The sequence below is a fragment of the Nesoenas mayeri genome (assembly GCF_963082525.1).
Source record: "Nesoenas mayeri genome assembly, chromosome: 18".
Taxonomy (NCBI): domain Eukaryota; kingdom Metazoa; phylum Chordata; class Aves; order Columbiformes; family Columbidae; genus Nesoenas; species Nesoenas mayeri.
In genome coordinates this window covers 3,560,939-3,588,431 of record NC_137566.1, presented here as the reverse complement: position 1 = coordinate 3,588,431, position 27,493 = coordinate 3,560,939, and the positions used below count along the sequence as shown (strand labels likewise).

General features: G+C 46.8%; 1 protein-coding gene across 5 annotated transcripts; it reads right to left on the bottom strand.

Annotated features, from left to right (window-relative positions):
* Positions 1 to 581: 581 nt before the first annotated feature.
* FKBP15 (FKBP prolyl isomerase family member 15) lies at positions 582 to 27,385 on the bottom strand. 5 transcript variants are annotated; one of them, XM_080355934.1, is made up of 29 exons: positions 27,277 to 27,385; positions 25,807 to 25,916; positions 25,436 to 25,526; positions 24,725 to 24,794; positions 23,406 to 23,480; positions 22,230 to 22,328; positions 21,185 to 21,334; positions 20,169 to 20,237; positions 18,776 to 18,919; positions 18,170 to 18,315; positions 17,640 to 17,688; positions 16,878 to 16,997; positions 16,524 to 16,623; positions 15,411 to 15,514; positions 13,904 to 13,997; positions 12,986 to 13,095; positions 12,241 to 12,351; positions 11,513 to 11,607; positions 10,741 to 10,843; positions 7,544 to 7,715; positions 6,974 to 7,110; positions 6,485 to 6,640; positions 5,661 to 5,813; positions 5,332 to 5,424; positions 4,799 to 4,909; positions 4,217 to 4,324; positions 3,263 to 4,008; positions 2,781 to 2,871; positions 582 to 2,326 (listed from the first exon to the last, which is right to left on the bottom strand). In XM_080355934.1, the coding sequence occupies exons 1-29, from the start codon at positions 27,330 to 27,332 to the stop codon at positions 2,252 to 2,254; spliced, it is 3,738 nt and encodes a 1,245-aa protein (XP_080212060.1). In that variant the 5' UTR covers positions 27,333 to 27,385; the 3' UTR covers positions 582 to 2,251. The 5 variants fall into 5 exon arrangements, with proteins under 5 accessions (XP_080212060.1, XP_080212061.1, XP_080212063.1 ...); XM_080355935.1 differs by having other exon boundaries at positions 25,436 to 25,523; XM_080355937.1 differs by lacking the exon at positions 4,799 to 4,909.
* Positions 27,386 to 27,493: the final 108 nt, after the last annotated feature.

Here is a 27,493-nt window from a genome sequence, read left to right as displayed (position 1 = left end):
ATTCCAACCCGCCTGGACACCTTCCTGTGTAACCTCATCTGGGTGTTCCTGCTCCATGGGGGGATTGCACTGGATGAGCTTTCCAGGGCCCTTCAACCCCTGACATTCTGGGATTCTGTGTCCTGCTGTGAGAGGGACAAGTTTCCCATCTCAGCTCCCGCACCCCAAACCCTGCCCGGAGCCGAGCTGGGACCGTCCTGCATGCAGGAGGAGCTGAGGAGGGACCTGACAGCTGCAAACCCCAGTGAGATGCCCCATGTCCCACTACTCTAAAGTGCAAGGCAGGACCAGGCAAGCAACCCCCATACCTCAAGTATCTTTTGTATTTTGGCTTCTCACAGTGACACAGGACCATGCGAGAGGTTGAGGAGCCACAACACAGAGACTTCCCCCCCTTCCCCAGGACAAGGGTTGAACAGAACAGTTTCTAGATAAAATTATTCCTGATTTGAGGCAGGGCTAAGTCAGTTTTCAAGTGCATAGAAAGGGATCGGGCCAGACTAGAGTAAAACCCATGCAAGCAAAGAGCATAGGTTTAATTGCACTTTATTTTTCAAAAAGTGAAATGCAAACCCCTCAGTTGTCCATCTGTGGCAAGAAGTGGAATTTGTTGGTATTAGCAAGGACCTCAATGGGACACAAGCAGAGCCGGGGTCCCATGGCCAGGCCAGGGCCCCATGGCCAGGCCAGGGCACCCACGCTCAGAGCAGCCCCGGAAAACCCGAGTTTCACCCACAGCACAGCCAGCACTGAGTAACTATCTGGGGCTTCGAGCTCTGGAGCTTCCCCAGGCAAGCCCGGCTGAGCTCCCGCTGCGAGGCAGCGTCTGCCCGGCCCCGGCGCAGCTGCTGCACAGGCACTGGCCTCTCCCACCGTTTTGGGTGCGTTTGGCGATTTACTGCACTGAGGACACAGTGCAGGGAGCCCCTGCAGCGCCGGAGCATCCACTGCTCTCCCACACCACGAAACTGCAGCGAGCAGGACACAGATAAAAGTGTTCAGAGATGGTACGAGTCAGTTGTAGAAACTAAGCTAGGGTGGAATTATTTAAGCGCTTCTGTTTTATTAAGTTAAGGGGGGGTTTATTGGTTTTGAAGATACTAAGACCTGCTCCTACTTTTAAGCTGCATTAGTGCCGGTGGGTGTAGAAGCAAAAGTGCCATGAGAGATCCATCTGTTTGCCCAGCTGTCCATCCTCACCCCCTTCCCCTCTTGCTCCTCTTAGACTGAAAACTTCCACTGTGCCCCCCTCGGCAGATCCTGGGGAGGTTGAGTTACAGCTTCTGTCTGACCATCGCCAAGTTTTCACTCGTGCCATGATCATCACACTTTAAACAGCAGCAGAGAAAAAGGCACAGGAGTGGGCTCGGCTGCCTGCAGCGCCGCACTCGCGGGCCAAGCAGCACATCACGCATCCGTACCGCTGCTGCCAGCGCCGGCGAAACACAACCCCGCACAAAAACCTCTCAGTTCTGCACAGGAGCAGAGGAGGGGAGCTGCCTGCACCCCAAATCATTCCCATGAGGCCTCTGCGAGCCTCGGGGCCTCCATAAAACACCAGCGATCGCTGGGTGTCTGTGCTGGCAGCGCTGGTGTGACGGAGCCCTGAGCCTCAGTACTGCTGACGGGCGCCCCTGCTCTGCGGGTGAGCGAGCACCCCATGTGCCGCAGCTCCGAACGTACAACCGTGCCGAGCTGAACCGGCTCCCCACGCCACCCCGGTCACAGGAAACACCATCTGGGGGGTCTCATGGCCGAATCTCACACCACATGCTGCTAATACCTGGTGATAAACCAGCACAGAGTCCCCAAGAACTAAGAGGAATCTCCCAAGGAGATCTCCACTGGCGAAGGAGGAGAGATTGTAGTCTGTTGTTTTAAGAAGTAGTCACCTGCTGCAGGGTCCTGCCAGGCTTGTTCTTCTGAAGCACTTGAGGAAGTTCATATTTGCATAAAGGTTCAGATTAATGAATCAACGGTTCACAGAAGGACAGCGATACAAACGTGCAGTAAGACCGGTCGGTTCCTTCAGCTCATCCCCAACCTCTGCGCAAGTCTGTCAGGTCAGAGCGACAGGTCTGAGCGCCCAAGAGCGCAACAAGAGCCTCGCGCTCTCAGGCCCCATCAATCTGCAGCACAAGAGCCTGGGAAGTCCCTGGTTGTCCCCAACTGTCCCACGTACGCAGCTCGTTAAGTGCCAAGTGCACAGGAAGAGGCTGTGCCCAGAGGAACAGGCTCGCCCGCCAGCTCTTCATCCCAGCCAGTCCAGATCATCATCGTCATCATCACCGAAGAGCGGAGCGGGAGGGGGACGCCCCTTCATGCTCTGGAAGTAAAACCAGAGGGAAACTTCTCAGTCTGAGCAGCTTCCCAGTATTTAGGAATCGCTACACAGTTCTGGCTGCGAAATCTCCATCAGCTTTAAGGAGGCGATATCAAGCAGCCTCGTTACTGTTGTTTTTGTACTTCTCATACAATGACTTAACACTCCAGGAGAGACGCCACAGGCTCCAAGGGGCAGGAGAGGATAAGACACTGAAACCCTTCCGTTAACCTGGCAAGTCTCACCCACTTCATGCCAGCAGGAGTTTGTCATCACAACCTCAGCTCAGATGACCCCTCCAAGCACGAGAAGCAAACCCAGATACTCCTGATTCACACAGAGAATGTATGGGAAGCTTCAAGCCAGGTACCCCCACAGCCATGGGAGGGTTTCAGACAAGCTACAGGTTAATGCCCAAACCAGTTTAGGAGTGGAGAGATATTAAACAAACACGTACCACTTCCTCCTCGTCCTCCTCTTCAGAGGGAACCTGTGGCCTCAGTGGTTTATGAGATGCTGTTTCAAAGAAGTTGTCATCCTCAAAGAGGCTGGAAGAAGATAAAGAATTAACAGAGGATGGGATTTTGGTTTCATAAATTCTATTGAAGAGCGATGGAAACATTTTGTCACCAAGGCAAATTTTTAAGGCACGCACTGTTCACCAGCGCAGAACATTTCAGCAACAAGACCTGGCAGCTGCTGATATCAGAGCCCAGAGATGGCACACGCTCCTCTGAGCTCAGCAGGGAGCTGTGCCCGGGGGTAATGGCACCAGAGCCCCCACCCAGACACTGGGCTCACGCTGTCCCAGGTCGCCACTGAATGGAGCTGTGGCTCTGCACGCATCCTGCCCGCGGCAGCACGGCTGTACGGGACGCGCTGCTGGAGCGGGCTGAGCTGAGCAGTGGGGCTGCGGCTGCCCCCACGCTCACACCTCACCTGGAATCTTTTCTCTTGGGGCTGGAGCTCCCATCCTGCTGTCCTGGGGATGCTCTGGTGACAGTCGAGCTCTGCTCCGCTGTGCTGGGTATCGGCACAGGTTCCTTCTCAGAGCTACTTCCATTTGGGGGGTCAGCGCAGTTCCCCCCCTCACCATTCAGGGGAGGGGGCTCTAAACCTTTGACAGCCTCTGCTGCCTTTTGCTCCTCGGCTGGCTCTTCCGGAAGCGCTGCCACATCCGCCGCTGCTGGTTTGGCTTCTTCAACAGAAGGTTCTGCAGCTTCTGTCTGCAAAGATATTCTGGAGGGACTGCGCTCAGTCTCAGCTTTCCTGGTGCGACTGCTCTCCTGCCTCGGCTCAGCTGGGACAAGGTGCTTGTCCACCGCAGGAACGGGCTCTCCTGCACGCGCAGGACCCGGGCAGGATTCAGGAGAGAGATGCTCCTCCTGGACCTTCTCATCTTCCGACACCACGTTCCTGTGCGTCACCTGCTCGTCCCCGGGAGCTCTGGGCTCGGCAGGCACAGGAGCAGACTCGCCTTCCCGCTCGGACACCGAGGAGCCTGCGGTCGCATCCCCCAGTCCGGCTGGGAACGCAGTGCCCTGCGCTGGGCTGTGCTGCACCGGCCCAGCGCCGTTTTCCTGCGCTCCACGCGATCCCTCCTGCCTCGCTGCTCCAGGTTCCTCCTTGTGACTGTCACCATCTGCTCCCTCCTGCTGCTTGCTGAGCAGCTGCAGTGTCACTGTCTAAAAAATTGAGCAGAGAAAGCACAGGTTGCACGCTAAACATAAACCATCACAGGTCCCTGTATCATCTGCCACTACTGGGCTGCTTTTGTCACCCTCAGCGAATTTCTGCTTCACAGTTATTTCAGACTCACGATGCAAATCTGTGGTTTAGCCCAAGACTCATCCTCTCACACCAATCACCTTTTCTCTCTTACCACTATCATACCTTAATAGTGTTCATGACAACACCCAGCACTGTCCTGCCACTGTAGGTCTCCTCCAGCTCAAATTCACCCCGAAGAGATTGAAATACACCATTCATTATCTTCTTTACCTGGAAAAGAGCAAGACAGGAAACAAAGACGTGATTCATTAACATGTGAAGCACTGGATTCAAGATCAGATACTTCTCCGGGTGAAGAAACAATAAAACCAAACATACAGTTTTCAAATTACCCACTTTTCTAATGAGAAATTCCAGTAACGAAGCAGAACACATCACACCATTTTAATTAAGAATGAATATAGATGCACCAAACACATCTCTTCAAAACTGAGGCAGGTTGCAAGACTACACTTACTACTTATTCTTTCAATTTATAAATTAAAACTTCAAATGTTAAATTGAATCTAAAATCAAGCAAGCAGCAGGAACCTTTTCTTCCTCTGTAGATCCTGCTACTAGAAACACAGCACTTCTATGCAGAACACGACTCTTTTCCTTCTTATCTCTGCTCAGAGAGAAGTAATTAAAGGCAAACACAATAGATTTGCTTAGTAAGGGGAAATATTGGATAGTCAAGCTCACTTCTTCCGTGAAGCCTGCAGGTGAAGGTCTGTCCTGATCCCTCTGCAGTTCTCGGATGCGTTCTTCATAGCGAGCCTTCAGCGCCCCGAGATCAGACTGCAGGGCTGAATACTGCCAAAGGGAAATCAGAACTCAGAGCAGCCCCACAGACACCTCCACATCGAACCCGCCGTGAGGGGGTATCTGTAAACAGGTTTTTAGTGAGGGGGGTCAATTGCCGAGTGGAGTTTTGATCAGGGCTTTGATAGGGAGTTGCAAAAGATTTGGTTGAAAGTAACAGCACCAACATAAAGATACCTGACCCAGACAAAGCCTTGGAGACCTAGAACTGTGTCATTAGTTCAAGTGACACCAGGAATGGGCACAGCATGACTGAGATCCCAGTGAACTGAGGGCTGGGTCTCGTCACTAGACCTGCTCAACGTGGAGTTATTCCTTCCCTCCCATGCTCTGGAACTCATGTTCTCATTACTCTGGACACAGGTAGTTATCACACTCCAGTTCACATTCAGCTGCCGCATTATCCCCTTTACCTTATCTTTGATAGGCTCTAGTTGCTCCAAACGTTGCTGAAACTCAGACGACTTTTGCTCCTCTGCTTTTTTCGAGTGTTTTGCAGCTGCGAGCTGAAATACAAGAACCCGACCATCAGTTTACAGCCCCTTTCAGCATCACCCGCTTCACTCAGGACAGCACAGACAAGCAGAAGAGATTGTCGCTGTTGCTTTAGTCTGAGACAGGACCAAATTCCATAACAGTCAAGCAATTAAAAAGTCAAATCACACAGAGGCAGGAGAGGACTGCTGGCTACAGTTTCTGGATATTTAGCGTTACGCTACAGCAATATGGAACAGCCCTTTACCTTCTCTTCCAGCTGGGACACCTGCTGCTGCAGGGAATCTCTCTGCTCACACACCTCCTGGTACTGCCTGACGTGCTGCTCCTTGGCCGAGGCCAGCGCACGGTCACATTTGGCTTCCCACTGCGATTCCAGCTCTGCCTGGATGAGTGACAGCTGTCCATCACACAAGAGAGATCATTAGGAACACACACACACAATCTGTGTTTGCATAACAAGTGCCTGGGGCTGGACAACGTCCCCTGCCCTGGGCTGGGATACCCACTCTGCAGTTGTCACCAGCTCCTGCCCACACCCCCCCAGTTCAATTCCAGCCACAATCCCTCAAGCTGGGCTGAGGCTCTGGCTCAGATTTTGGGTCTCTTGGCAGATCTCTGAGCAGCCTTTCACTATCAGCAGCACTGGATGCTTCTCTGTGCTACAAACTCCTTTCGGAGCCTTTCCTTTCCTCAGGCTGACACTGTTTTTAACAGTGTGAATCTGATGCCACGTGCCAGTGTTCACCAAAACTCCACAGCCACACCAGTGCTGTGGGATCTGAGTCGGAGAACGACTAGAACATCATGGGCCCACTGCCTGCTCAAACCACCCACTTCCTTAGAGACATCTGTGTAAATCCTGAAGTCAGAAGCAAGGCCAACAAACACCAAAGATATTAAAAAAAACACACCCCAAAAAGCGAACCATGTGTTAAAGTGAACCCCTAAGAGCAAGTGGGTAATGTTTTCATTTTTTCACTACCTGAATGGTTTCAATCACTATTTTTTAACTCTAGGTTCCTCCAAGTCCTCCTGACACCTGCTGGAGAAGCTCCTGTGACTCCTCACCTGCTCTGCCGCCGCCTGGTCTGTTGAAGTCCGGGCCTTTTTCAGCAACTGTCGAAGCTTGTCCAGCTCCTGCTGATACGACCTGCGTATTTCTTCCATCTCTTCCTCTGCCTGAGCTCTCTCCGAGAGGGATTTCTTCTTCCTCTCCGCAAGATTCTGCAACACAGAGCAGGACTTAGAATAGGCCAGACCGCACCAAAGTAGCTCGTCTTCCTTGTGCACAAAGAGCTTCCATGAGCAGAGAATCATATCACTCAACTCAAGCTGAGATTTCTTTCATAGGCAGAAAGGTTACCATATTACTGCTTAAGATATTAAAAAAAATAATAGAAAAAAACAGATGAGCACAAAGGATCTACCAGCACAGGGATTCCTGCCTGCAGATAAGTCAAGTTCACCCAACTTGCATATTTACAACAAGAAAGGTGGGTTAAATTTCAGCAATAGCTGGAACCCTGCACCTCTCTGCAGCGCTAGCACCGGCCTTACCCTTTCCAGAGTCTCCTTCTCCACTCTTAGGTCCGTCAGCTCCTCTTCCAACGCTGTGATCTTCATGTCCAGCTGTTTGCGGCTCTGCTTCTCAGCTTTGAATCTGGTCTGAGTGTCCTCAGAGGCTTCTTGGAGCTCTGCAAAAACACACTTTACTGTAGGTTTCAGTGCTACATATTTCGGATGAGCGTGCTTGGGGGTTGACAGGAATAAACAGTGTTTGATGCACAATGATACCAACCACACTGCTCGCACCTACAGTGGCAACTAAAATTTATCAAGAGCTTCTTCAATGCTTGTATCTCAACTTTTAACTTTTCAACCACTGGATAATCTCTGGCTTCTCTACAAGATGTTAGACAGTAACGCCAAGAGCTTGTTTCTACAGAAGGCATCCCTGCGACAGCACGATTTTGTCGATTGATTCAGTCTGCTTTCAGTGTCAATGCATTGCTATCCCTCTTTGATACCCTTGTGACCAACCCTAGGGAAAGCAGGGATACTCCAGAAGGAAGGAAAAACCCGTGAGGGGAAAAAAAGGACATAAAAGAGCTCTTGTGGAACACAAACCTGCCAACTGTGCCTGCAGTTTGCTGACTTGCGCCTCGTGTCGCTCTGCATCCTGCGCGGCAGCAGCGAGCTGTTTCCGCAGGTCCATCTCCTTCTTCTGCTGGGCAGTCAGCTCCAGCTGCAGCTGGGAAACCTGCGCCGTGGCGGCTGCCAGCTCCTCCGTCACCTTGGCCTGGAGCACAGAACCGAGTGCGGAAAAAGGGGAAAGGGACACGTGAGTGCGAGGAGGCACCAGAACTGTTCTTACAGAAGAACTGAGAAGGTGATGCAGACCTTGCAGGGGAAGTGCTGGGATCCAGCACCTCACACATATCTCTAGAAGTAACGATAATTTTTTTGCCACATTACTGTGAGTTGTTTGGCTGTACCCTGCCCGGACTGACTAGAAAGCTGCACAAGGCCAACAACCTCCTCACCGCTTCAATTCACCTCACTAAGTTTTCCTGAAAAGCTTAAATGTGTTTTTAAGACTGGTACCAGAACCTGGTGACTCTGCTCAGAGTTTTCAGACTATATTAGTATCTACTCAAGTAAAAGCTTGGGCTCAGACATCTAATTATCTTCAATAAGCTTACAAATCACTGAAAAGCCACACAAACACAGGCCTGTTCCAGCCAGAAGAGCATCCTCCCTCCAGAGCACGCAACACATCATCACCCTGAGGTGCCCGCGCAGGTAAGCCCGTCACTGGAGCACCGTTCTCATTGTAATTTGTTGGCCTGTTAAGACCTGGAGCAACACTAACCCATGGAAAACCAGGTACTAATAGAGCTTGTCAGACAAGTTGTAACCAATATGTCAGGAGAGGCTCAAGGCATCAAGACAAAGACATAAAGTCACATTCTCTTCTGACTACGACCACCATCTTCTGGCTGCGAGCAAAATTGTTCCAGCTGTGGTGAGAATGAATATGTGCCGACCTTGAGCGCTGGGATATTACACTGTTAATTTTAAAAGGAGGCAGCATTTTGACAGAGACTGGCTAAACCCAGATCTGCTTTCCTCTTAGGTTTCTGTAAATACCTCATTGCAGTTCAAGATAATAGCTCCTAGCATGCCGCAATAAAAACAAAACCCATGGCGCAGCTAAGGGTTATTTAACACTTGCCTTTGTCTTTAATAGCACATAAAGTGAAAAGGAAATCCTATGCCAGGAAATGTTACTAGAACTAAGTTTCTGCAGTGAACGTTTCATGTCTACACTGGCTCAGCTCCAGCCTCCAGCTTTCAGGTACCAAGAATCTTATGTGATCTGTATCTTCTGACAATTATACAATGATGTCTAATTTCCCCCATGGGGGAGGTGAAATGAGGAGCAATGCGACAAAGTTCTCTGAAAGGGCTCCCCAAGAAAGAGGGAGCCAATGGCTGCACTGCCACTTGTAAAGCCCTTTGCCAAGCGGAAGATTTGTGCTAATTCGAGATCTGAGGCAACTCTTTGAAGGTCAATGAGCTGGTTGAGGAGGAAGCTGGGCTGGCACTGTCTTGGGGACACCGCTGTGTCACCTGCAGTCAGACACACTGCCTCACCTGGTCCCAGCCCCGATCCGCTGGCAGCGTGTGCTGGGAGGAGAAAGCGGCGACAGGAAACAGGAACGGTTAAGAACACAACTTGAAAGGCAGAGGCATTCATCATCATCAGAAAAGCAATTATAGGAGCCTACGGCATGCAAGAGAAGCCCTTCAATTATTCCAAGAACTCTAAAAGCTTAGGTAGAAAGACGTAGCGAAGCTCAGCTCAAAAAGAAAGAGGCTAAATGTGTTTTTACAGGTACACCGCGCACACAGATGGAGGAACGGTCCTACACCTGACGACAGTTCCACTGCACTGGTTATGGAACACGAGCTGTGATGAGCTCTGCCAGGGCTGCAGATCTATAACCCAAAGCTGCGGGCTACTAACGTCTCTTCTCAGTGATCCTGGGTACGGATGCCTGGCCTGTATCACAAAATGAATGGTGAATCTCAATTTTTAAGTAAAGAATACATAAAATAGCTTAAAATTCTCTTCCCTGGTTCTGTCTGTCACTATCTCAGCCATTGCAGTCACAGAGCAAGCTGGGTGAGATAAAAGGAAGGAATATCAGCCTTCATATTTACAGTCAATACTCTCACAAAATGAGGGGAAATCTTCCAGAGCAAGTGACGGCTTTTCTGGTCTAGCCCTGAAGAGGAGGCCCAAAAGACTCCTGAAGATCCTATCTTGTACTTCCAAGAGATGCTTCTTCCTCAAGTTACTTATTGCACAAGCTGGATGTTTTGTTCACTGACAGACGGAAATTGTATAAATTATTTCAGTCTGACTTATTCCTGGTCAGAATCTCTCACACTCCCTACATATTATGGGTATGTGACCCAGGCACTCACTGGAAAAATACAGTCCCTGCTTTACTGTCTGTTTACACCAGCATGAATTATAGAATCGTTTTGGTTGGAAGAGACCCTTAAGATCATTGAGTCCAACCACAGCCTAAATCTAGCACTAAACTATGTCCCTAAGAACCTCATCTATACGTCTTTTATCAGCTGTATATTGCTCTATTCTTTAGCATACTTTGGAAAGCTGCAGGTTCCCTTATTTTTAGGTGTGCCAAGTTATGGTTACGAAACAGAGCAAGGTTTTATTATCTCACATTTGAATTAGAGAGATACACGACTTGGCAGGGGAGCATGAGACTGAACGTGGTGTAATTGAAGAAGCCAGTGCTTGAGGAAGCAGAGAAGACACGAGTGCAGAGCTCAGAGCTGGCCTTAGCTAGGTCAGGCTCTCACAAGTGAACATTATAGCCACATGTAAGCGCTTTTACCGGCTTTGAAAGCTATTTGCCAATAGGCTCTTTCACAAAAGCACAATACGTTATTAGTAGAAACAATGAGCTTTGGACTAGTATTTAAAAAAAAAAGTGTAAAGAAAGTGCAATGAAGAAACTCTAGTCCAGGGGTGTCAAACTCATTTTCACCAGGGGCCACATCAGCCTCACGGTTGCCTTCAAAGAGCCAAATGTAATTTTAGGACTGTATAAATGTAACTACTCCATTTACAGATTCCTAAAATTACATTACCATTTCTTTCCCAAAACACCTTCCAAAACATGAGTTCAGGACTACAATTGTCTTGTAAGAAATGGCTTAAGGCTTCAGTGTGTTTTAGTGCTACAAGCAGCCCCTTCCCTGGCTCTGCTCATCATCACCATTACCTTCTCCTGCTCTGCATGCAGCACTCTTGCCTGTGTGTTCTCATTTGTTGTTTGCAGCGAGTGGTTCCTCTGCTCCATCAGCAAGTTACTTTGTTCGACGTACCTGTGAACGGGGAAGACCGCGTGAGCACTTGTGTGAACACACGACCCAGAGCGAAACGCTGACAGAAAAGGTGATGCTTCAAAGCAGTTCTCATCACGACAAGCCCCAGACAATTTTCTGTGATGTCCTGCACTAAGGGCCTGATCTCCAAAGCGTGGCAGGGCTGTGCCTGGCACAGCACATTCTGGCAGTTTGGATAAGCACTTTACCTTTGCAACAACTCTAACGTTCCTATCACGTGGTTAAGAGTTTTGATAAAGTGATACCCACTGATTTTTGCCATTTCCCTAAACAAGTTATTCCCCTTCTTAGACTGAATGGAACACACACCCAACAGTGAAACTGGGGACACCACATCCCCTACAGTTTCTTCCACCTTACTAAAAAGCCAGCACAAGTACAGTAACTCCCAGAAGCAGAGCAAGATAGCTCAAAGATTGCATGAGGTTTTTTTTCCCCTTTTACACATTCATGTTTACTGTAAAACAGTTTGAGACAGGCCCTGCAGAGAGAGGGGGAGAAAATCCCAGCCTTTTAATGCCTTAAGAAAAAACACAATACCAGGACATGTCTCTGTCCTACAGAACACCCCTCCTAGTTGTGCCCAACCAAGTGTAAGCTAGAAAGGCTCCACGGATGCAGTCAGCCTGTATCCTCCCCACTCCTTACCTCTGGTTCCGCTCAATCAGCTCGCTGATCTTCTCATTCTGCTCCTCAATCCGACTGCTCTTCTCAAATATCTCTTGCTTCAGTCTCTCATTCTCCTAAAACACAGCCCAGCATGAACAGTCATCTTATTCGGGCTTCCCTGAGGCTGTGCCTAAACCTTTGTTTTGCACAGACACAGTACAGCAGTGACTTATCACCTGCTGTGGTATAATAACATCACAGGAGGGTGTCACGCTACATTTAGCAGGAATCCTGGCACAGTACAGTAGTTACCAAACCACATTCTAGAGAATATTGTGTCTGGTTGGCATTTTCACCCACAAACCCCAAGATCGTAAGGCTGCTGCCTAGATAAACTACAAAGCATAAGACTAAGTGGTGAAAACCAGAAGTGGTTTTTTGCAACATGGTACTTCAGCTGTGAATCTGCTCTACAGAACACTGTGAGTTAAGTCCATAAATGCTTTAAGAAAAAGCTGAATTTCTCTCACATGACCCTTTTGTCAAGACTTATTAAATACCAATAGACCAACTCTTGGAAAGTACCCAAACCACAAAATCACTGTATGTCTCATGCTCTTACCCAGGCATCTGGTTTTGGCCACACAAAAATAGAACCCATGGGCAGATGGACACTTGGGCCAAGCTAGTAGAGTTGTCCTCACTAGTAAAAACACAGGGGGCTCCAGTTCCTAGAGAAGCAGTCAAGCAAGGCTGGCCACGCTCACCTGGATTATGCGCTGGATGTTGCTCATGATCATGGAGGCTTCCATAGTGACAGAGGAGATACCAGGCAGCAGGGAGCTGTTGCCAGCGTTCTGTTTCTTCAACTCCTCCACCTGTGGGGATAAAGCCATTCTTGAGCCAAATGAAATGAATGTATGGCTGTAGGGAAGAGTCAGATATCTGCAAAGATCTGGTTTGCTGTTCCATCTGACCAATTGTAGGTATATGCTACTGTATCAGCTGTGACACCTCTCGACAGGCACAACACACAACATATGATATTTAGGACACTAAGAGGCAGCACCTTCCCCCAAGGCCAGTGGTTTTTTAGAGTAGCTGAACTGCTACCACTTCAAGGTCTGATAACAGCTGAATTTTCACTAAGTTAGTATAGAATCATAGAACGTCCTGAGCTGGAAGGACCCAAACAGATTGTGGAGTCCAACTGCTGTCCCTGCACAGGACACCCCACAGGTCACCCCGTGTGTCTGAGGACGTTGTCCAGTCTCTTCTTGAACACTGTCAGGTTGGGGCCGTGACACCTCCCTGGGGAGCCTGTTCAGTGTCCAGCACCTCTGGGTGAAGAACCTTTTCCTCATGTCCCACTGACCCTCCCTGGCACATCTTCTCATTCCCTCAGGTACATCACTTACAAACTTACTGCTGCCATTTAGAGCCAACTCCTCAGACTACATTTGGTGAACAAATAGCAGCAATGTCATTAACAAACCTTAACATTAACATTACCTTGGCAGCTAGATGATCCATTTTATCTACTACTTTGCTAACGGCCATTCGGATCTCGGTGTTATGCTGCCGAGCTTCTGTCATCAAGAAGGAAGTAACATCCCCGGGTGCTTGAATGGAAAGAAGAGAGATCTCTAGTCATAAGGGGAAAATTCCTGCACACAGACATACCAGAAGTGATGCTTTGCAGTTTGAAGCCTGTCAAACAGGACAGACATTCTCTCCCCAGAATAAAAAGGGACATGGTATCTGGAAAACTAATAATGTAGGTATTTCCCAAATAACATGAATAGGCAGGTTTATGACTACAGGAAATTCCTGAACCACATGACAGCACACAGGTCACCAGGAGGGAAGCCCCAGACAGAACAGCAGAACGCAATGAGGTCCAACCTAACAGCAGGAACCAGGGTTGGCTTCTGAAACTGAACTGAAAAAAAATGCTCCAAGAAAGGTTTGGCTGTACTCGGTCTTCACCAAGAGGTATTATTACTTAAATGGTTCTTTAAATGCCTTTGGTCCTTCCTAGGTTATACATTTTCTTTGGTTATGTCCTCTCACTTAGCAAAGTCCCCTCTACGTACACGTCAGTTCCCTCCCTGGCTGGTAGGACACCTGCTTACTATTACAGTTATATTTATAACTGGAAGCACTAGCTATAAAATGCCTTTAACAATATACAGCCTTGGGAACACACCTAGAAATTCCATCCATTTACACACTGCACAAAGTTCCTTGAGAAAAACACAGATATTTATTGGGAAGTGTTTGCCCTCATTTGGCATTAAAAGGTAAGAATTTGTGAAAGAGTGTGGCGTTTCAGACAGAATAAATGTGTGCATGCTACTTTTGCTACCTAAATCATCATTATGAAGTTTATTGCAGCCTCCTGAAAAGTAGATACTTGTTTAAACATACCTTGGTAAGGAGCAGGATACATCTGTCCTACAGGCTGGAGCTGAGAAGCAGACGCAGCAGTTTGTGGATAAGCAAATGCCACACCTGGGTACGCCTTGGAAAACAAGTTCCATAGGTTAGAATATGTTTCGATACTTCCCCGCGCTCACACTTAAGTGGTTTTCATGTTTTTTAAGCTCAAGAGCTTACTTTGGAAAGTAAAAAAACACAAACAGAATTAGGGAGCAGGAGGTCAAACTACACAACAGTCATAGTAGAGGGATAAAACCACAAATCCACCTTTCTTTCAAGGCTTAGATACGTGTTCAAGTTACAGCAGCTTAATAAGTTACCTTCTTCACTGAAGTTGAAGCAAAAGTGTGTTTGCTGGAGGCAGAGGTCAGCGTGTGAGCAGCTCACAGCAGCTCATTGCGTTTCCAGTTACGGAGTCATGCTGACTTGAACAAAAAGCTACTCCTAGAAACGGCTCAGAAAATGCAACTCGACTGACTCAATTGCAACTTTACTGCTCTGTGCCCATCAGAAGCAGTTAAACATCTTGGTGAGTGCATTAAATGCTACGAGTACCTCACTCAATTTAATTCTCTCAGGCAAGGACAAAAAAAAATTACAATTCAACTTGGGTCAAGTTTCTAGAAGAATTCAGAACATCAGGGTACAGCTTTCAGAAAAAAACATTATGTCCAAATCACTGTCAGATTAAAACTTCAGTTTAATGACTAATTTGTATTCCATCAAACAGAACAGCCTATGTTTATCTCATTACTTGCCACAACTTCCTCATTCTCAACACAAAGAGAACGCAGAGTCAAAGTAATTCACCAGTTGTGGGTTTTTCATCCATAGTGTTTGTACTTATTATCAAATATTTTCTTCCTCTGCCTGGACCCTTTAAAAAAAACATTGACCGGCATAAGCCACTGTTTGATTTCCAGACTCTCCAGAAAATACGTTAAATGAAAATAACTATAGAAACCATAAGATAATAAGCTTGGGTTTAGATTTCTTGGAACTGTTCGTATGACAGCTTTGCACTACGTCTTCACTACCTGATGTGGCAAAACCACTGTGTGTTAAGCCCCCAAAGCTCCCTTGTTAGCAAGTAGATTACATCGCATTACAGGAGCAGCACCACTAACTTTTGAAAAGGATTATTCTTTTGCTGGATGAAAAACCACAACCCGCAAACACACCAAGTGTGCAAATGAGCTCTTGGAAAAAAAGACCGAGAAAAACCTCAACTAAAATGCTTTTGTTTTTACCTGCTCTCGTTAATTATTACTTCAGCTTGAAGGAGCCATCAGCTGGCAGAAAATTAGCCCTGTTTGATTAACTTCTAAGAGGCATGCAATAGAAAGGTGAGAATGCCAAAGAGTCCCAAGAAGGAGCCTGGAATTCCCATCCTCACATGTTGCTACAGAGTCCTTGCTCCCAGCCATGGAGAAGACAGTAAAACATCCGAGAAAGGACAGAATTGTCAATATTCTCCTCAATTTGGTTTTGGTACCTGAAAGCCTTGTGCTCCTCCAGGCAGAGCTGAGTGGGGCTGGATCGTTGCAGGTATTAAAGCAGCAGAAGATACAGAGGGTGTAGAACCAGATGCCTGAGGTACTGAAAAGGAAGACAGACATTCGGCATGCCATAAAGCAGCTAGAAATAATTTAACTCCGTCAGAAATGGCCAAAAGGTCACTAAATGGAGAAAAATTTACCACCAGCCTGTCTGCAGCCTTGTGAAAATCAAATCCAGCCAAGTGAGTGGTAAAAGGTCAAGTAAAAAGTCACAGAAATGTCAATTCTAGCTACATTTAGACAAGCGCTTTTCATTCAAACAAAGGCGGCTCTGAAGATACTGACACGAGATGTTACTCAGGCTGAGTCTAAAGCTCAGCTGATCCACTGCTGACATTACTGTTCCATCACGGGGGGACAGCTCAGGCCCACTTCAGAGCTGCCAGCCCTTTGATGTCCTTTGCCATTATTTCCATCATTTTCAAACTAAAATAAAATCTGTTCAGTGGGCAAGGATTTGTAACAGTTACATTTACAAATCACACGTCCTAGATATCTTAGTGCCACCCCAGCACCCACAACGACAGAGCAGCTCGGGCACTGCAGCACCTTGTCCTCAAGCAGTAATTGTGTGCACAAGATCACAATGAAGACACACGCCAAGGGAAAGGTTCTTCACCCAGAGGTGCTGGACACTGAACAGGCTCCCCAGGGAGGTGTCACGGCCCCAACCTGACAGTGTCCAAGAAGAGACTGGACAACGTCCTCAGACACATGGGGTGACCTGTGGGGTATCCTGTGCAGAGACAGGAGTTGGAACCAATGAGCTTTGTGGGTCCTCCCAGCTCTGGACATTCTGCGAGTCTATTACTTCAGCCTTGTGCTTTCTGAATTACTCTACCTACAGAGCTTTGGATCAGCAAGACTTATCATTTTGGTTGGAAAAGACCTTTAGGATCATTAAGTCCAACCATTAACCCTTCCAAGTCCACATCTAAACCATGTTCTATCTATCAGTTCCTGCGAGGAATCCTCAATTCCTACAGCCCTTGAAGCCTGCAAATAAGTGAAACTTCTCTACACCAGCCCCAGGCTCAGCCCCGTATTACCTTGTGTAGACACTGTGGGCAGCACTGCGTGAGCTGGCTGCGATGGCCTTCCTGAAGATGAAGCCACTGGTTGCGCCGTCCCTCTCAGTGTATTTGGATCCTAAAAACATTTCCACATATTACAAGGAATGCTAAAGAACGAGTGAACAATTTGAAACCAAGATCACTTGAGAGTAGGTGTTATCCAATAAACTAGCTGAACTAGACAGAAACAATGGAATCATTAAATGCTTTTCTGTACAGAGCACGCTTTCCCTGCACAAAGGGAGAGTTATTGCTATAGACTTCACTTTAAGGGATTCACACTGTAGAAAAAGCATCAAAGAAGCCACACTTTTGCAATGGGTGATGTACCTCTATTTCCGAGTCGCTGGAGTCGAGCTGGCTGCTGGCTGTCCCGGCAAGGAAGGGCAGCATGGGCTGCCCCATCTTGGCCATCCGAGAAATGAGTTTTGCCTTTGCTACGTCTGGATTCTGAAAGAAATGTCTGCAGTTACTCTTTGTCTCTCAGCACAGGCTTTTCAGACATTAGAGACATCTCCCAAGATTAGACTCTTCCATGACTGCATGAAAAACTGATTTTCAAGCACACAAGATAACACTGTGGATTTGTTAGTGCGGTTTGCTTTATATACTCTATCTCTTTATACATCTCTTTATGTATCTATCCCTTTATGTATCTATCCCTGAACAAAACACAGCAACAAGAAGAAAATGTGTTACTTAAAGAAGCTGCTTAGCAGCTTCTTCTACCTTGAGGCACACACAAAAAGTCTTGTTCTCAGGTAGCTATATAAACTTCCGCTGAATGTCCCAATTACTCTTTGTTATCCATTTTAAATTTATTCACATATTCAAGAAGACAACTAGCCTTCTGAGTACCCATACGGTCACGGTAACCTCACATTTAAGAGCGGGAATTGGCACTGAGGTTCCTCATGTTCTGTTAATCCCTTCCAAAAGAAGACCCTGATCTGCTATTAGTAAAGTGAACATTTGAGAGTGTCTTGCTTGCACAATGCTCACTTTATCTTCAGCAACACCGAATGCAGAGGTGAACCCAGCCAAGCTTTCCTACTTCAGGCTTCAAATGAGTTGGGAAAAAACAGCACTTACTGCAAGCTGTTCACTGATGGAGTTTGACTTGGCCCGAACAGCTGGTTCCCTGAAAAGCCAAACAGTTGTATGTTGATATCGGAGGTTAACAAAGATGAAATTGCACTCCCTAAAGAGTCTGACTGATCCTTTTCATTAATTTAAGCAACAAATGACAATGTAAAATTTGCAATTAAACAAATGAGCCATTACCCAAGACCAACTTATGACTCCACTGCCACCTGAGATGTGAAAGCTGTTGTAGCAGTACGCACACAGCTTAATCATGTTAGGCCTCAGCAATGCTGAGAGAAATGACTTCTTTCATCTGTGCCCGCTTCACTGTCTCTAAATCTGAAAGTCAGCATTCAAAGAGAAAATTTCCTGCACGTCTCGTTAGCGAGCACTCCCTTCCCACACCAACGGCCCCGAGCTGGCACACAGAGAACCCCCATCTGCCAAATGATGTGTTCACACAGCATCGTGCCAGATGTTAATGAGCGTTGCCACCTTTTAATCCAGCAAGTTGTTTTAACCGCGCTGCTTCTTACCCAGGCTTCGGAGGTATCGTAGATGGGGGCAATAAACCAGTGTCTGTAGAGAAGCCATCGGAACTGGGTACCGGAGAAGGTGCAGGAGAATCCCTTGAGCTGACGCTCTGTCCATCCGAACCAGAGCTTTCCTTTACCAGCTTCACCTTAAAAAGTATGTAACAAAAAGGATTATTTTTCTGGGTTCCCAAAAATGTTTTCAGCAACTTGTTTACTGCTGATGGCTACTCCTTTGTCAAGACCAGGCACTTCAAGGAAGACCATACACCTGATTGCAAACTGGAGAAGCTGAGTCTTTAGATCCTGTCATTCCTCACTATAGGTATTTGGTTTTCCCAAGTGACTCACAAATAAGACATGGAAAAGACCCCAAGACAGTTAGAACAGACTCATCTTAGTAAACAGCCTAGAGGGATTTTCTAGGTTTAGGGTTTTGTGTTTACTTTCTTTTTTAATTAAAGATATGTATCTTCCTGAGGTGTTCAGCTTATAACAGTTTGAGCCGCAGTTCCCATGCCTACAGCAGGTTTTCACCTTGCAGACAGACGCTGCCACCCAACAGCCACAAAGTGGATGGAAAACAAACAGCTGGCAGGAGACACTCACCCGCCGAACTTCCACCTCAAACACTAAAGTAGAGTCTGGAGGGACACGAGCAGCCACTCCCTGAGCCCCATAGGCCCATGCTGGAGGAATGATGAGATATCTTCGGCCTCCTTTCTTCATCCCCATCATTCCTTCTTCCCAGCCCTTTGGTTTTCAGAGATACAACAAAAGAGAAAGTTTAATCAGTGACACTATGGTTTCTCTTAATTACATTGCTTCAGGCGCCAGTTATAGAAGATTACAGAACACATATAGAGAGGTTCTTGTGAAATCCTCTTCATTTTGAGTCTGCACCACTAAACCTTTGTCTTACAACAAGTCACAATGGCAAATTATAAATTGCAACATTAATTTAAGAATAAAGATGCAGCTCCCAACATGTTAATACTGAAATAAAACACATACAGCAATCTCTAGCGTGAAGGCTGAAGGCTTCCAGATCTCTGTATAGTTACAGATACCAGGTTCAAGTTTTACGTTTCATAACTTAAGAGGCTGCACAGATCACACTGATATCCTGGAGAACAGGACTGCGTGCTGTGCTGCACACACAAATTCAGCAGTTGTAGGTGGCTTGCAGGCTGCCAACTTGTCTCAGCATTCTGGGAACTCCACATCATCGAGAGATCACTTTCGAATTGCTACGGTTACATTTACAAAGCGCCCACAGAGAAGAGGTGCAGCCAAGGAGATTTAGAAATCAGAGCAATGCAAACTGTCAAATGGATGCCAGTGTGGAACAGGATGGCTACTACACCCAGGCAACGTTAATAAGAAGATCCACATTAAAAAGAAATAAAGTAGAAAACCAGCACATCTTCAGTAAAGGACAACCTGTAACAGGTCACCTATCAATTACTCAGGTAAAGGAAGCGACCTGAACAAAACCATCTCCAATTCACAACCTGTTTTTATAGAATAACATAAGGGAGCACCACACCACTTGGACTAAAGAATTATTACAGTCAAAACCCTACGATTTGACCACTCCAAGCAGTATCTTTTACTAGACCATCCAGTCAGTTGGCTTCACCCTCCCCTGCCCTTCTCCCAGGTGCTGTGTCGGAGTTATCTGACGACAGAGAGAGGGTTCCCTGAGAACAAGGTAATCCATCAAGTGACTTCCAGAAAAACACCCCAAAGCCCCAGCTCTTGAAAACAGGAAGGTTCCTATTTACCAAACAGGACAACTTCATTCTCACACTGCCAATGAGAAGGAGACTTGACTGTACAGTGCAAATTAAGAAGAAACAGTTTGAGTGAGTCACTGTTACAGTGTTTTCTATCAACTGAAACATGCAACAGAAATAGCATATATAAATCCTGAAGATCTTCAGTAATTCAAAGCTTTGATACTTCAATTATATTACAATGAAAGTGCTAGAAGTTCTACCTTGATGACTTTTCCGGATCCCAGCTTTAGGCGCAACAGCTTGTCTTTGTTAACATTTGAGTCAAACACCTGGAAAGTCAAACAAAACCACAAAATACACAAATTTTCCAACTATTGCAAGATTCCAAACACAACTTTACACATTCCATAAACACAATCTCCCATTTGCTACTTCCAAAATTAATTCTCAGACCTAAGACAGAGCACGGCTAGAGATTCTAGTCCATTGCACAGTACAATTCCTTAAACTGAATAATAGCTCAGACTTTAAAACAGGTTTGAGCTTAATGGATTGGACAAGTAGAACACTACACAACAAGATGTATCAAGCAGCAAACAACTGTCTAGAAGTTTTGTATATTAAACTAAGACATAAAGCTGAACAACTCTTTCAGGAGACTAGAAATAACTCTGCTTTGTACCACTGGTACATAGAGAGAAATGTGCTGGGCAGACCAACCCCTCGAGATGAAAACCAGAAAGCCATTTTTTTACAGCAAAAAGATTCAAATGCAGATGGATGCAAATGCAAAACCCTTTGCCATTCATTTTGCAAACAGTTAAACCTGCAGAAGTGTTTTAAAGGTAATGTTTGGAAACAACAAAGCATTTCTTTTGCTTATCGGCACACTGGATTTGACACAGCTGCAGAGGATGTAAAAGTCATCTTATCCTGATAACATTTGGTGATGTGGTTAGAAGGGTCCTGTCTGACACAAAGCAGTTCCTCGAGGCATTTCCAAAGGAGCACAGTGAGCTTCATTGTCCCTTCTCACCATTTCCATTGACATTAACACGAGTGCCCATGGAAGTTAAAAGCATCTCAATCACCTCCTCCTGAACAGTAATGGAAACTCTTACTGTTCTCCAGGTAACACATATGACCTCACTCATGGTGCCATAAGTGACTGAGAAAATACCTTTACATCAGCACAAATACTATCCTGGATGTGGCTGGTTCCTTCCTGGGACTATCATGCTTACTCAGTACTAGGAGGTGGCGGAAATGTCTTTACCTGTCCAAGCCCGTTGTTCTGGAACAGCCAACCCGTGTAGGCGACCTCCAGGGAGTCTCCTCCTTCTGCTCCCTGCCCTTCCCCGAGCAGCAGATCCTGGCAGAGGACAGAATCGAGCAGAGGGGAGCTGTTCCATTTGGCGATGCACACCTGCAGCCGGAGAGCAGAGCAATGTTCTGGCCATTAAAACAGAGCAGCAAGTTCCACTATGACAGATTTGACCCATTCACTAATGTACTGATCAAGCCCAGGTTACAGAGGCACTTCAGAGACGTTCTGTGTTTCCTTGTGCTGAATTTTGCTGAGCTATAGAAGTTAGAATCACAGAATCATTTCCATTGGAAGAGACCCTCAGGATCATCGAGTCCTACCATAAACCAACTCTAGCACTATACCATGTCCCTGAAAACCTCGTCTAAATGCCTTTTAAACCCCTCCAGGGATGGTGACTCCAGCACTGCCCTGGGCAGCCTGTTCCAATGCCCCACAGCCCTTTGGGGAAGAAATTGTTCCCCAGATTCAACCTCAACCTCCCCTGGTGCAACTTGAGGCTGTTTCCTTTCATCCTCTCACTTGCTACTTGGGAGAAGAGACCAATACCCTCCATGCTCAAACCTCCTTTCAGGTAGTTGTAGACAGCAATAAGGTCTCCCCTCAGCCTCCTTTTCTCCAAGCTGAACAGCCCCAGATCCCTCAGCCGCTCCTCATCAGACTTGTGAGCACAAGTTATTCTCTGCTCTACAGAATCATTGGTCTCACAATACTTGAGCATCTCATTTAGAAATCCCACCAGAAGTAACAAGCTCCCCATCTCGAAGATGCCTGTATGGAATGAACAAAACTCAGCCAGGCTCATTTTGTAACCTCATCTGGGTGTTCCTGCTCCATGGGGGGATTGCACTGGATGAGCTTTCCAGGTCCCTTCCAACCCCTGACATTCTGGGATCACAGATGCTCAGTCACCATCACGCAGATACTCAAGATACACCTCGATGTGACTGTTGTTCTGAACAGTCAGCAGGTCACACCTGGCACAAACTGTTACCTGTTTACTGAAATCCATTGCTGCCTTTTCTGACTCAAACATGATGGACCAGTTTTGCCTCTGATCATCATAGAACGTACTGTAATTGTTGGGTTGAACCTGTGGGAGAGGAAATCAGTCCTATGTTAGACATGAAAAGATGCATTCAAGTCAGAAATCCACATCCAAAACAAGTTTAAAGAGCTACTGAAATTCAGCAGAGGCAGAATCCTGCTGTATTACTACTCAAGTTCAGAATGTGCAAATTAGGATTTATTTATGTGCTTGTTGTTGTGGAAGATTTATTGTAACTCAAATACTTGAGCAAATATTAAGTTCTTCATAGATGTTGCAGCTTTCACAAGATGGTGAAAACTTTCACAAGCTAGGTTCTATAATATATAGGGAATTTTTTAGTCTAAGTAATCTCCTTTTTCAAAAGTATTGATTATATGTAGACTTCCAGAGTAGACTGGGGGATCACTCTTTCTTCACTTTCTGAAAATCCACGTCACCACTAGCTGAGTACATAACCCACCAATCTTTCAAAACGCACTTATAAAACTCAAGAACAAACCAGAATCCTGGTCAGAAATTTGGACTGAAATACTATTTCAGAGTAGGATTTTGACCTATCAAATCAAGACGTTTTATGTCACCTGATGACAAGCTGAGAGCAGCAAATCAACACACCAATTTTCTGTGAAACTGGCAGAAATCAGAACTTCCTGAGAGATCCCATTTTAGGACTTACAATGCTTCACATTGTTCTTATCAGCAGGAAAATGCTGATTGTCCCATTTCTGAGAGAAAACATTTCCTTGCTATCATTTCCTTCTGCTTGCTCAGTTGTTTTGTCTCAGTCACTTAGCTACAAATTATTAGCGAGAGCAATTTTGTTCTCTTCCCATCCATCGCAGGGCTGCAAAACTCAAAACATCTCCCCTGTGACCCAGAGGTAATAACACACCTCCCGCAGTGCATAACGCGCGTTACGAAACCTGCTGCCGCGGTTCTCTGCCAAGGGCAGGTGCAACATCCCTTGTGCAACAGGAGGAGGAGCAGAACAGCTCAGTCTCTCGGTAGATGTTTGATGGCAAAAGCTATAACCCAACACTTCAGAAAGCATTTCAGGGTCACTTCCTATCTGCTGTGAGCACCACAGATCACCGGATAGTTTCTCATCCAGGGTCTTACCGTGAGTACGAAGCCCGGATGGATCCTTGCAGTTGTGATCTGCTGCTGCTGACTGATGTAGAGGATGATCCTGTACTGGATTCCACAAGGAATTGGGCAGGGAAGAGGAACAAACAGCAGAAACTCAAAATATCTTCAATTCTAACGTGCTTTGCCAAACTACGAGCCTAAGGCTACAGGGTTTATTTGCAAAAAAGACCTTGCAGCATTTTTCACAGCAAAAAATACCGTACTTAACACAATTTTATAACACCTATTAAAAGCCTGTGAAAACATGCAAGTGTTATTTAGCGAAAGGAATCAAGCAATTAAAAGTAATTATTTTGCAATAAGCAAGATGCCCTAACTAATTCCACATTTTTCAGTTACTGCGTGAGAAGTTGGTGTGCTAACCCTTCAATACATCAAACTCACAATACATGGTGTACAGGCATAAACTAGCGTTATGGATGGGGTAATAACTTGGAGGGAGCTTTCCAACTACTAAACAACATGGATATAACATTATATTGACATATTGGCTGTACTAGACATGATCTACTAAGGCAAAGTGCTTCCCTTTGTGCACTTGCACTCAGCACAGTTATTTGGTGAACTGGGAGTGACTCACTAACTGGTGCCGGTGGTGCAGGTTGTGATATTGTACAGACAGCCTGAGAATGGCTTTAGTAGCTTCTTTCTGTGAGCCCTGTTCTTCCCAGCTTCCCCACAAATGCCACACTTGAACACTTCTCAGATCAGAGACTCGGGATTTAGTTTACTAAATTACTATTTCTTTTGTTCTTGCTAGAGCAGAAGTAACTTAGTGAGACAACCTGACTTGGGGGATAGGAAACACCATAAATACCAACATCAAGGACAGATCAGAGTATCTAAAGTATCTTTTAAACACAATCTAATGGGCACCCCTGTGCTGCATTCTTAGAGGAATAATTGGGAAGGAGAGACACTTGTGAAAGCAAAATAACAAAACTTAAGCAAAGCGTTTCTGTACTACTGGACAAAAGTTTGCTTTATATTGATTTCCACGGCACAGATGTCAAAGAGATTCTGAACCATCATCAGAATCACTTCCACAAACATTAGAAAAGGTGCAGTGCCCGAAACATCGCAAAATAAGTTGTAAGAGATCTTACAGAGTCATGGACCATGGAAAAGAAAGTTGCTACCAGGGTACATAGCTGAGCCATAAGAAAAGCCAGGATGGCAGGAAAGCACAAGCATCAAATGCAAAGATCTTCTGGTGAGCTCAGAGAAATGCAGCTGCACACCAGCGTGCTCACAGAATGAAAATGTTAAAGAAGTGAAGTGTTTCTCACCTCTTTAGTAGTGTGGTTCCCCACGACAGCTGCTCCATACTTGCCTTGCTTCACGTACTGCCCATTGGTACTGGAAGACAAGCGAGACATTCAGCTGCAGAACCTCTCCTGCCTCAGATGTCTCTACTGTGGCTGAGCTTTTCTTCTTTAGCCTTCAGGTCCCTTTCCTCATGCCTAAAACGTCAGGCAGTCTTTCTTAGCTTGAAGACACTACAACTTTCTTGCCTCCCACTGACTGCAGGGCCACACATTATGCACTTTGGGTTGTAAAGAACTCTTTTCACAGATCCAAAGCAACTGGGTTTTCAGATGACGGCAGTGTCAAACGGACAGAGAATTGTACTGCCAGTACTCTGCGCTCATGCCTCAGTTCTCCAGGAGGAAACATATGAGACATAAGCATCTGACATTGCTGCCTGGAAAAAGGGTCAATGTCAGGCCAGCACCCTAGGATGGAATTCCCTGTAACAGCCAAATCCAGAACTTGCTAATTTTTTTACAATCATGTAACCCCAAACTGCAGCACAATAACCAAAACTTTTTTTGAGCAGAAACTTCCATCAACTTGTGGCATTTGTACCATGCAGACACACGTCTATGAGCAACGGTCTCTTCCCACTCATCCAAAACAACCTTCCCTCTGTGATTAAGTCTTAAGCTCCCAGAGACACAGACTCGAGCAGGTCGCGCAGGAACCCCCGCCATACTTACTATCGATAAGCATGAACCGCAGTGGCCACAAACACCGAGGGTGCTCCCGAAGCTGCGGGGGCCACAGGGGCCTTCGGGGCTGCCGGACCTGCTGGGGAATAAAGAGCAGGAGAACTTCTCCGTGATACAGAAATGCCACAACACATTCTTTCCCTCAAGGGAAAAATAACTCCAGAAGAAGATTAAAATATAAAGAATGATATTCCAAAGTCACTGAAGGCCTCTAGAATAATGAGGGCACCAAAGGAAGGGAATATCATTAAAGGAAAGCCAGGTTAATTATTTGCGCTGCTGTTCTTCACAACAGCCTTCGTTCTCCCAGCCAGACACACGTTGCAAAGTTTGTTCCCCACACTCAAACAGTTACTTACCAGCTGCCGTCTGACCCTTCTTAGGCTGCTTCGGTGCTGTGTACTGGAAGAATTCATTGCCGTGGCTTGAGACTGTTTGATCCAGACCAAAGAGAGAGGCCAGCCTAGCGCTAGAAAGAGAAACTCATCAATTCACCTTGTTCAACACGGGCTTTATAATAAGGAATATAATTAACCAGAAGTTATATCAAATATGAAGTGCTTACCGGCACTTCAGATAAAAACAAATGGAGGAGTGTTAAGAAGCTCTATACTTAGCCACTTAATTTTGAATAAGCAGAACCTTTAGATTAAGAGGTTGGGGTGAGTAGTACAGTTGTGTTTCATTTCCTCAAAAGCGACTGTAAAGAACATACTAAGACTGAAACTACAGCGAAAAAAAGAAGTAACTTCAAAGCAACGACTAGCAACACCCTTATATGAAATAGTTGATACCAAAAAAGCATGTGACAACAAAACAGCCACTATTCAGCACTAGGATTTTTTGTCTTGAAACGCCCAGGAAACACATTGTGCCATTAATTTTTAAAATGGCAGATGCTCTCCTGTCAAAGGGCGGAAGGTTTAATGCTGCAGGTTATTCCTGCCAGATATTTCATTTATAGTTTTACTGCTTCAAGCCCATTTCAGCTCACCTATTCTTGGTATCATGGGACAAGCAAATAATTCAAAGTACGAAGGAGAATCCACAAAGGGCAGCACACTGTCAGCAGAACCGTAGCATCTTACATGAGATGCTTTTAAAAAAATAATCATTTGCTAAAAAGAGAGAGGGTTCATTTATGAGACTCTTTAGAGAGAAGCTCACTGAGGACAGGTGAGCACAGCTGGAATCACAGCTGGAGTCACAGCTGCCCAGGAACCTTCGGGGGCCACAAGTGACACAATGTAAGAAAAACTGACCATGCTACACATTGAAATGGTGTCAACAGAAGTTGTAAACTGTTGAACCTGCTTGAAGTGTTTAAAAAAAATTTTTAAAATGCCCCAATCCGGCATTTTCAGGAATTTGTGCTTATGCTCGAAGTGAAAGCACCTCATTTCCCATCTCGCCAGCCCGTCCGCTCCTCAGGCAGCAAAGCCCGAGCGGCTGCTCCTTCGGAAAACCCCGCCCGGGGTCCAGGAGCCCCCGGTCCCAGCGAGGGGCTGCCCCGGGGCCCTTCCCGGGACACAGACCGGGGCTAAAGCCGCTCACGGCCGCGCAGCTCCCGCCCCGGGCCCGACCCCGCCGGGCGGACCCTCCGCCCGGAGCCGCCCCCGCGGAGCCAGTGGTCGGGAGGGCCCCGCAGGCCCCGGGCCCGCCCGCCGCTCCCCGGGCCGGGCAGGAGCAGCCCCAGCCCCGGGCTGCGCAGGGGGCGGCCGCCTCGTCCGACCCCTCCCCACCCCAATGGGGCTCCCCCGGGGCCGCTGCCCCACGGCCCGTCCGGCGACGGGGAGCGGGGACCCGACTGCGCCCCGCCGGCTGCTCACCCGCTGGCGGGGGACAGAAAGTCCGCGTCGTCCTCCTCCGCTGCCGCCCCGAACATGGTCTCGGAGCCCCCGCCGCCCCGCGGTGTCGTAAACGCGCCGCCCGGCAGCGCAGCGCTTTCCGGCCGCGGCGGGACGGGACGGGACCGGCACAGGGAGGGACGCGGAAAGCGGAAGAGGAGCCGCGCGGGGGCGGGGCTTAGCGGGCACGGCGGAGGGG

What these genes read in the sequence shown, in the direction of transcription:
- FKBP15 (XM_080355934.1), bottom strand. Translation starts at nt 27,332, where the DNA reads ATGTTCGGGGCGGCAGCGGAGGAGGACGACGCGGACTTTCTGTCCCCC. An exon ending in ATCCGGGCTTCGTACTCACG is followed by an intron (nt 22,329 to 23,405) that starts GTAAGACCCTGG and finishes CCTCTCCCACAG; the next exon opens with GTTCAACCCAACAATTACAG. An exon ending in CTGATTGAGCGGAACCAGAG is followed by an intron (nt 10,844 to 11,512) that starts GTAAGGAGTGGG and finishes CCCCGTTCACAG; the next exon opens with GTACGTCGAACAAAGTAACT.